Raw genomic sequence first — 10,128 nt, forward strand, 5'->3', positions numbered from 1 at the left:
CAGCCCGTGATGAAGACATGCTTGTCTTGGAGATGGCTCACCACCTGCCTCTCCCTGATCAAGCGCAGGAGGGTCCACAGGCCCACTAGAGCCACTAGGTAGAGCCACATGGCTTGCAGAAGACAAGCTGAGAGCAAGAAACTCCTAGTCAGAATGATCCTGACTTAAATTCACACAGGACAAGCTAGGAATGCTAGACTGTGGATTTCTACTATAGAATCCACACTTTCCTCTCAAACCACAGTATTTCTGCAACATTTATTTCATGCTTGACCTCTGCTCTTTGAACTGCTTTTGGTCTTCTGATATCCAGTGCCCTCTGGCATGCCCTGACATGCTGCCAAAGAAAACACAACTACTTGTTAAACAACACACCTCAATTCTCTTATGAGCTTTGCTTCTTTATTCATGAGGCAATATATTCATGTTTTATTCCGCATGCCCATACAGTCAAGCCCCAGGCTCACCTTGTGACTCAGCACCTTACACACAGTGCTGTAACCCCAGGGCCATGGGAACACACTTGGGTCTGGTGCCACCATGCACTCGGACTCAGGACACGATTTACAAGGAAATCCTGCTCTGAGGTCAGGTCTCTTCCTTGGGCTCCTCAGCCAGAATCTCTCCTCATAAAACAGAGCGGCTCTTTGTATTTCTAGAGATTAAGGGGAAGCTAAAGAGACCTCAGGGTGAGCTGGTATCTTCCTGCTACAACATCCGCCTGGGATGAAGGAGGTACCAACTACAAACCTCAAAGGATAGTGAGGGGATGGCCATATGGGACCCAGATACACACGACTTCCCAGAATGGATGTGAAGGAACGAATGACTTTTACCTTCTCAAGATGCCATCCTTGTTGGTTCTCTTCTTTGTTTGTTTCTTTGGTTTTCTGTCTTTTTTTTTTTTTTTTTTTTGGTTTTTTTCTTTTTTTTTTTTTTTTATTTTGTCAACTGACACAAGCCAGAACCAAAGTAGAAGGACTTCAACTGAGAAGAGGCTCCCAAGGGATTGCTATAGGCAAGACTGTGGTGGCCTTTTCTAGATTGTTCATTGATTAAGGAAGATCCACACTCCTATGGACAGGGTCATCCCTGGACAGGTGGTTCAGAGAGGTATAAAAGTGATAGTTGCGTTAGTCAAGAGGAGCAAACCAGGAAACAACATTTTCCCCCCTACCCCCATGCTCTCTGCCTCAGTTGATGAGTCTGGATTCCTGCCTTGACTTCCCTTCACAATCCCTGTCTTCTGAGAGGTGAAATAAACCCTTTCCTCCCCACGTAGCTTTCAGTCATGGTGTTTCATCACAGCAATAGAAGGCCGCTGAGGGCAGATGTCCTTCTCTTGACCACACAGAATCACGCGGACATAAGTGGAACAATCTTGAGTTGTAACCATCATGAATGCCCCAGACCAACCTGCGCCAGGATTTCTTGCATGATTCCCACCAATCCTTACTTACACAAAATGTCTAGAGATACTTGGAGCTTTGCATGTGGTTCCTGCTTGAATGCTAGATGCTGGGTCTGAAGAATGTTTGGGAAGCATTGGGAGAATGACCTTGTTGGAGGAGGTGTGTTACTCGGGGCCAGCTGTCAGGTTACCAAAGAGTCCATCCCCTCAAATTCACTCTGTTCCCCCGCTTCTGTGAGATGTGAGCTCTCCTGCTGCTCCAGCTGTCTGCCCTAAGGGCTTTGCTCCACCATCATGGACCCGAGTGTACTGAAGCCCAGCTAAATGCTTTCTTCTGGCAGTGGCCTTGTTAATGGCATTTCATGACAGCAGTGGAAAGTAGCTCCTGCACATCTCTTTCCTGTCCCGGCATCCTACCTTATCACTGCTCCAGAAACAGTTGCTCATCACACAGCATAGGGACAAAGGGACTCTAGAGGACCTCAGCAGTCAAGGGGACCTCAAAACCCGAGAATGGTTTGCACCTTACAAAGTGAATTCTGGGGCTCTCTTAACAGAGTGAGGCCGAAGGTAGACCCCCTGTCCTATGTCACTTCAACTGTGAGTTCGCTAGGTCCATCCATTCACGTCCAAACCCACGCCTCACAGCAGCTGCATGGCTCTTCCTCATCCTGACAGTGGGAAGCCCTCGAGCTGCTGTCCAGGGCTGCTAGAACACAGCAGGGTCTAGTCAGTCTCTGGAAATTCCGGTAGAGTCAGTGGGAATAGGAGTCTGGTATGACTCCCTCCCATGAGGCCACAGGGCTGTAGAAGACTCCCCGAATATCCTGGTTACAAACATAAAGATCATCTTTGGCTAGCTGTGTATGATGCACAGCCCACATGTGTGGTAAGGTAGCTACATTATGTTACCTTTGAAAATTTGTGTGTTTTCAGAGCAGGGGACCAGACACCAATGGAAACAGGTGGCCCAGGTGACCCAGCCTCTGATGCGGTTTCCTCAGAGTTCCACACCCAGACCAGCTTCAAGGCTGCGGGTTGAGATGCTGCAGCCTCACAGACTACTCCAGCCAGAGGTCAGGTAAGCCCTAAGCTTTCCCAGCATGCTGAGAGTAGACAACAGCAAACTCTCCCAGGAACTGAATATTATCCCAATTTTCTCAGGGTCCCCTAAATGATGCCAGTGGCCCCAGACAAGAGGAAGCAATCTAGAGATGACAAAGCGCATATTCTGAAGAGGTGGGATGGGTGAACTTTGGACATCCAGTGGTTATGGATATATGTCATTGTTTAGGGGGCTTGGTGACAAGTTGTTATTGGTCAGGTCAGAAAGAAAGCTAAACAAAGGAGATTAGATTCAAGGATCTCTTTCTGAAAGAAAAAGTATAATATAGAAATAACGAAAGGGTGGATTGTCGAGTCTACTTGTGAATATCCGTTGGTCTTAAATATTTTCCATTGATATGTATTTTTATATATTTGATACAAAGTCATGCGTCCAGATTCTGTTTCAAAAACCATCTGAGAAAAAGGTTAGAGATGAAAACAATGAGTAGGCCTGCAGCGTGGGATGTCAAAGTCTGTTTTCTACTGAGACTGTAGTCATCCCTCAGTGATTCAGCAAAGACACCATGGCCTCCATTTTTACAAATGAAGGAGGACACCAGGGCATCTGGACAGGCTCCTCCCATTGGCAGTGTAGGGCTCTGTCACTCCCTGCAATTGGTCCTCTGCTCATCCCTCATTGAAGGGATCCTCACAACCCTCCTGACCTACAGAGCCAGGACTTGGGAGCCAGGGCCAGTCCAGGAGCATCTCTGACCTGGAGCAGCAAATGTTGACAGGAAACAAAAGACCAGAACCCAGAAACAACGCTCACTCCATTCACCAGAGGTGGTGGATGTCACAGATCAGAACAAGGTGACCTGAGAGGGTCAGTGACTGAGTCTGGAGGGCAGGTGCTGGTGACAGAAGGGAAAGGTGGAGGAAGGAAGAGCCTGGGGGTTTGCAATACTCCCCCCCCCCATCTCCATGTTGAAAACTCTTCTGCCTTATCCTGGGAATCAGGTTGCTTAACAACCCTGAAAGGGAAGCAATGGTCACTGTGCTCCATGGAAGGAAGAGCTGAGCAAGAGCAGAGGTGACAGTTGCTGGCGCTCCTCAGGACACTCCCCTCTCCCTTAACTCTGTCTCCCCGTGGTCCACACCTCGCTGCTCCTCTAGGTCAAGGCACAGGACACAAGTAATCTTTCCAACATTTATTCTAAAATGAAAGGAATCCAGAGAAAGCCATGGTTTCAAGAAAATCAACAATTGTTTCTCAGTCTTGGCGAGATTCCATACCACCAGCGTCACCATCTCCCAGCCACAGGTTGCTGATGTGGCATTTGGACATGGGGTGCTGGCCCTAACCCTCCCACTTCACTGCACAAGGGCAGATTTCACAGGGCCTGGGCAGGCTTTGCTAAGCTCCAGTAGAAGAAGGCATCTGAGAGGAAGGTGGGCAGGTAGCTCATGGGGAGGTACAAGAGCTTAGCGTCCCAGCCGGCTGAGTAGCGGGTGCGAGGATGACAGGAAGTCAGTGCATGCTCCATGCAGTCCGTCACCAAAGTAAGGTCCTCCGAGCATGTTTCCACCAATGACGTCAGTGTTCGCAGGTCTGCAGAGAACAAGACATTATTCTGGTCGCCTCCACATCCCACCACCCCCGCTCAGTGACCAACTGAAGAAAGCCTGTCTAGAACCCACGTATCCAAATCAGAAGCCACGCCCAAGCCTAGCCTGTCCCATGACCAAAGAAGGACACAGCCCAGCTAAAGGAAGAACCGTTCACACCTCCACCTGTGTCCCAGTTCAGAGACCTTTCTGGCTGAATGGCTAGAAGATCTCACCCAACACCAGACACTAACCCAAGCTTATAGAAAGCAGTGGTTTGATGCCACCTCCCACCCCTGGCTTCATTTTTATCTGTGAGATAATGAGGGGTTCATATAAAACAGAGCCCAATGTTCTAGAAGCCAGAATGTCTTTGTATGAGCAGAATCCCACAGGCTCCCAAGGAAAGGGGACTAAACTTTTCCACTGTGAAAAAGACAGTCTGGATCAGGCCATGGAGCAGTGAGAGAAAGCAGAGACTCTGGATTTAGGACAAGGTTTTGTTTCAGTTCTTAAAGGTCACTCACAATATAACATAAACTCCTCTCCATAGATCTCTTTGACTTCTGAGCTGGCCCGGTCCCACAGCATCTTGATACTTGATGATAGCCTTCCATTACTGTTCAAAGCAGTCTTGAATGCTCCAGGCTCTATAATAGCCACCTTCACCCCAAAATAGGAGAGTTCCCTCCTGTAAGAGAGCAGGCAAGTGTCAATGACTTCAGAGGTCTTTTGAGGAAAAGATTACACCATAACAACCAGAGACTGTGGTAAGAACATTTTAGAAGTTCGGGTCTCGTATGTGTAGCGGACGGAGACATAATTTGTGACAAGTGTAGGAACATAAGTCCTACAATGCTGAGAAGATGAGCCAAACTCCAGTCTGCCTGAGGGCCTGGTAACGTGCTGTCAGGCATGCTGATCCTGAGCCAATGAGGGGCGACCATGCAATGTCAGTGAATCAGAATGCAGCCTGGGTGTGGTAGAAGGGTCTATATGCCTCTTCCCATGTCTACATAAACATGTCTGCTGTTTGCCTGTGACCTGACTCCGGGAGTCCTTGCCATTGATATCATACCTTCTCACCTACTCCCCCAGGGAGCCATCAGGATCCAGCAACATTTGGCACCTGGATAGGTTCTAGAAGTCCCCTACTCCTCAGTTGTGGTGCTGGACAGTGCCCCCGAATAGTGTATTTTTGTGAGAAGGCCCCCCCCAATGTTCTGTTTTCGGTGCCTTTTCAGGAACAAGTTGGGGGCCCCCTTTCTTCTTTAGTGTTGTCTGTCATGTTTGTCTGCCCTGTCCAGTGAGGAAGGCAGATTTTTTTTTTTGTTTCTATTTGCCCATTGCATCAACAGGAAGTAGAACCAAGGCTCAGCTTCCCAATACATCCCTCCTTGGGAGACACTATGTTGGAATAAGTCACACAAGTCCCCCACTAAGCATCAAATGTGAAGGTCCAACATAACTTTCCACCTCTATTGACAGCTATCTTCTCTCTGACTTGCCTGCTATCTTCCTCCACAAAATGGGTAACCTCTTCATCACCCCCACCCTTTCCATGTCTGCTCTCTCTATGACATCCATGTCTGACATCTTCCTGGAAGCTCACACATGACTTAATTGGCAGGGGTGTGTTATTAATCCTTGTTCATTTCTAATGTTTCCTGCAGCATATTCAAGACTGGCAGGCAGTAGCTGAGGCATTAACTTCAGGTGTTAATGGCTCTCAGGCATCCTTCTCACAGTCCTCTGCAGGAGGTTATGCATATCTGGTTATCTGTAATTCAAATGGCTACCAACTAGTCCCATCAACCGGCATCTCTCCAGGACAGAATGCTCTTCGAGGGCTAGTAGTCAATGACGAGAAGAGCTAGTTCCGCAGGTCAGTCTAAGACAGGCACAGTACTGAGCCCTCCCAAAGCAGTGTCGACAAGGCCTGCACAAAGAACACTGGCTCCCTCTGAGTGCCCATAATAAATAAGATAAGGTGGATACATAGGAAGGTAAGGCCTACAAGACCGAGAAATGAGCCAACCTGGAGTCTGTTTGAGGGTCTAGCAAGAAACACTGTCAGAGGTCCTGATCCTGCCTAACCTATGATGGGTGACCACTTGATGCTTGTTGAGGGCCTGGTAAAGGTTGCTCTTTGTTGCCTGAATAATAAAAACCTAAAAACAGATATAGGGGTTTAAGCTGAAGATAAGCAAAGCAACCAAGTCACTAGACAGTTCTTATCTATACCAAGGCTCAGACCATCAAACGGTCGATCCTATCCTCAGTGTGACTGGACTGCAATGCTCTCCACCAAACCTCAGACTGCAATGAGCTCTCATCTCTTCCTACTGCATATACCTCTCTCCACCCAGCCATATCTCTCCTGTCTCCACCTTGCTCATGCTGGGATTAAAGGCACATGAAACCCAAAGGCTGAGAGCGTCTTTGTGTGAGTTCTATTTCTCAGACAGATTCAATCTCATGTTGCCCAGGGTGGGCTTGAGTCCTGGGGTTAAAGGTGTGTGGCACCTGAACCTGGCCTCAGGTGGTTTAGCTCTGCACTCTTATCCTCAGGAAAGCTGTATTTATTAAAACACAAATTAAATAGCACTAGAGCTGTCAGATGTCCTGATTGTGCCTGGTCTATCAGAAGGGACCATGCAATGTCAACAGATCGGAATGCAGCCTAGGAGTTGGGAGGAGGGTACATACAGCTCTCCACAGGGCTGAATAAATGAGTCTGTTGTTTGCCTTTTACCTGACTCCCAGTATCTATGCCATTGACACAGACACACGCCTGCACAACCCCTCCCTCGTGAGTCTGCATAGACCCACTGCTGCCAGGGCTGACCTGCCTTTTGCTCCAGGATGACGCTGCACTGAAGGCAGTCTGCAAATGTCACACTGGGCCTGGGCTGTTAACATTTTCTTATCCAGGAAGCCCAAGTTCAGCCTGACCTCAGACCCATGCTGCAGGGCCCTCCACACATCTGGTGATTAACGCAGTCACTACCGCTAAAAGTCTCTCCATCCTGCCCGTGTTCTCTCCTTTTCTCTCTTCTTTGACTCTCTCGCGCTGTGGTTTTTGGCGTTATTGTTGTTGGGTTTGTTTTTTAGGGCCAAAACATTATTGTCATGCTAGGTTATGAGAACTATGTACTTTAACACAGCCACATCAGCACAGCTGAATTGAATACGGTGCTCAGCCACCTCCAGGGCATTCCCTACTGAGCATCAGAGAGGATGGCAAAGGCCAGTGCCACCCCAATGCATCCCTGCTATGTACAGGGATGTCTTCCTGGTCAGGACAAGGATAAGAAAACCAAGTGTTGGTCATCTCCCAGGGTTATAGAGAGGGGCTACCCAGCTTATTCCCGAGAGGAAGAGGTAAGAGAGTCCCCCAAACAGGAAAGAAAAACTTTTCAAAACCACAGAGAAACCCTGTCTCGAAAAACCAAAAGAAAAAGAAAAAACTTTTCATGAGGGTTTCTCAAAGGCTGTGATCAAATGAAACATAGGACCTCATAACCCTCCATTACCTGAGGGAGTCTGAGAAGGCCTCTACACCATACTTGGAGATGCTGTAACTACAACCAGAGAAAGACACTCGACCCACAGCGCTGGAGACGTTGACCACTCGGCCCCTTGCCTTCCTCACTAAGGGCAGCATGCTCAGAGTCACCTCGATCATGCCCAACAGGTTCACATCCAGTATCTTGGCAAAGTCTTCTTTGTTCATCCACTCAATGGGACCCAAGGGAACAGAGATTCCGGCATTGTTGACCAGGCCCCAGAGTCCTGGGAAGAAGAAAGAATCACATTATACAGGTATAATTATGACTAAAATCACATTACAGTGGGTAAGGCCACATGGACAGGCATTGGATGGAGAGTTAAATAAAGTAAAGGCATGGTGTCTGTGGGCTGGAGCTACCCATCCTGGTAGTCATGGCTCACAGCAGGATACCTTCCTCCTCCTTTGATTCCTAACAGCTCCCTCCCTGAGAATGGACAACCAGTGACTTCATGCTTGCTAATAACCAGCACAGATGTTGAAGACATATGGCGCCTCTGGTAATCTGGACGCATGGAACTGTGTTTGCATCTTACAGGTTAGTAACACCTTGCAGGTGAGGGAGCAGAGGACAGGACAGGACAGGAAAGGGACAGGGCAGAAGGCAGAGCTACTACCCTAGTGGAGTTTGAGAAATATGGACCGAAAGTCCTGGCTGGAGGAGACCATGGAAAACCATGATGCATTCGTGCTTTGAATAAAAATGGCTTTGGCAGGTCCAGCATCACCATTGAATGACTTATCACACGTGGTGTGTTCTATTTCAAAAGAAGATGTGAGGCTGTGGAGGAGGATATAAAGAAGATGTGAGGCTGTGGAGGAGGATATAAAGCAGGGTTAGGAGGAGCTAGAGGAGAGAGAGGCGTTGGATTGATAGGATACAAATTCACTGAATGACTCCATGAAATTACCAAACAATGAGTAAACAGTCTTAAAACTCTATCGAACCATGTTCCTGGGATGCTTGCCACACAAGGCCAGCAGGAAGAGGGAGGTGACACTTCCTGCAAACAACAAGACACGAGCTCCACCCTCCGTCCCAGAAAATGGGGCCCTCTCTGCACACTCACCCACAGGCCACTCTCACCCATCCTGCCAGTCTCTAGGCGGTGGATCTTCAGGGAGCCACCCTGCAGGATCCACCATCAGCTACACAACGGTCAGCACTGGATGCCGCTGACCTCCATGCGTAGAGAACAGGGGACTGGCTGATTTAAGAAGAGCAGGTCACTTTAGATCTGGCTCAATCAGTCAGATGCCTCCTCAACTCAGATCCATGCCTGTCCTTCTTGAGGTGAACATGTTTAATCAAGGAATTTTACTCTAGAATCTCAACATATTCATACTTGCTGATAATTTAAATAAATAGTTAGCCAAGACAGTGCTTATGGTAAAAAAAGAAAGAAAGAAAGAAAGAAAGAAGGAAAGAAAGGAAGGAAGGAAGAAAGAAAAGAAAAAAATAAATGTGGGAAACAAGCTGACATGATGGCACATGAAACCAAAGCCCTTTTACAAAAATAACAACAACAATAATAATAAAAGAAAGAATTATGTGCAAACATTCCAGTATTCACCTCAAGATATATTTATATTCTTAAGGATAGGTTAAAGTATTCCCTGGTCCTAATCAGTGAATACCATTATCTGAGGAAATGTGCTTCAGGTATCAAAACTGATCATACTTTTAGGTGAAAACAATTCGTGTATTTTAATTTCATATGAGTCAAAATGTTTATAGGTTTTAGGTCAAAGGAGTGAGAATATAGGTTAATTTTAATTAAAGTATCATTTCCCAGTGTTTTAATGAAAAATCATATTTTCAATTTATTCTTAGATTTCTTTAAACACCTCTTTCTTTCTTGTTATTGGTATAATAAAAGAACAGCCAGCAGTGGTGGTACACGCCTTTAATCCCAGCACTCCGGAGACAGAGGCAGGGGGATATCTGTGAGCTTGAAGACACCCTGAGATGCACAAAGAAACCCTGTCTCAAAAACCAAACCAAACCAACAACAAAGGAGTCCCCTTTCAAGTATGTTGTTTCCCAAGTCAGTCCTTAAGCTTGTCATAGCCGCTCTACACAGGAGCAGTCTTGTCTCCCTTCACAGAGGACGGCAGGTGACAAGTTAGAGCAAGGATGGTGTTGATCCAGGAAATCGACCCAAGCGTAGCCCCAGATACCCTGCACACATAGCCCAGGAACAAGTCCCATCCTCTGCTCCAGAAAGGGACCCTGCTCTAAGCATCCAGCAGTCTATATTGTCTACATAGAGAAGGGGACAGAGCACAGACAAGAAGGTGAGAAGGTGAATGCTCCACAGGGCACCTTCTTACCAACACCAGAGAGACTGAGAAATAGCAGATAGGGGCTGGAGAGAGAGAAAGTGCTCAGGTGATGTTAAGGGGAGAGGAGGAGGCTCTGGTACTTCAAGTGCCCCAACCCACATAAAGCTTTTTCCAAAAAGTGTAACCGGGAGGCCCCTTCACACAC

General features: G+C 47.4%; 1 protein-coding gene across 1 annotated transcript in view; it reads right to left on the reverse strand.

The window, feature by feature from the left end:
- Positions 1-3,654: 3,654 nt before the first annotated feature.
- LOC101985978 (retinol dehydrogenase 7-like) overlaps positions 3,655-10,128 on the reverse strand; it is a 6,941-nt gene continuing 467 nt past the window's right edge. Inside the window, exons 2-4 of the mRNA XM_013355156.1 lie at positions 7,603-7,861; positions 4,594-4,757; positions 3,655-4,070 (exon numbers count right to left, since the gene is read on the reverse strand). Coding sequence (XP_013210610.1) covers positions 3,853-4,070; positions 4,594-4,757; positions 7,603-7,861 — 641 coding nt within the window. The 3' untranslated portion in view covers positions 3,655-3,852. The remainder of the gene's footprint in view (positions 4,071-4,593; positions 4,758-7,602; positions 7,862-10,128) is intronic.

This window comes from Microtus ochrogaster, unplaced genomic scaffold (genome assembly GCF_000317375.1).
Source record: "Microtus ochrogaster isolate Prairie Vole_2 unplaced genomic scaffold, MicOch1.0 UNK99, whole genome shotgun sequence".
In the NCBI taxonomy this organism is placed as follows: Eukaryota; Metazoa; Chordata; class Mammalia; order Rodentia; family Cricetidae; genus Microtus; species Microtus ochrogaster.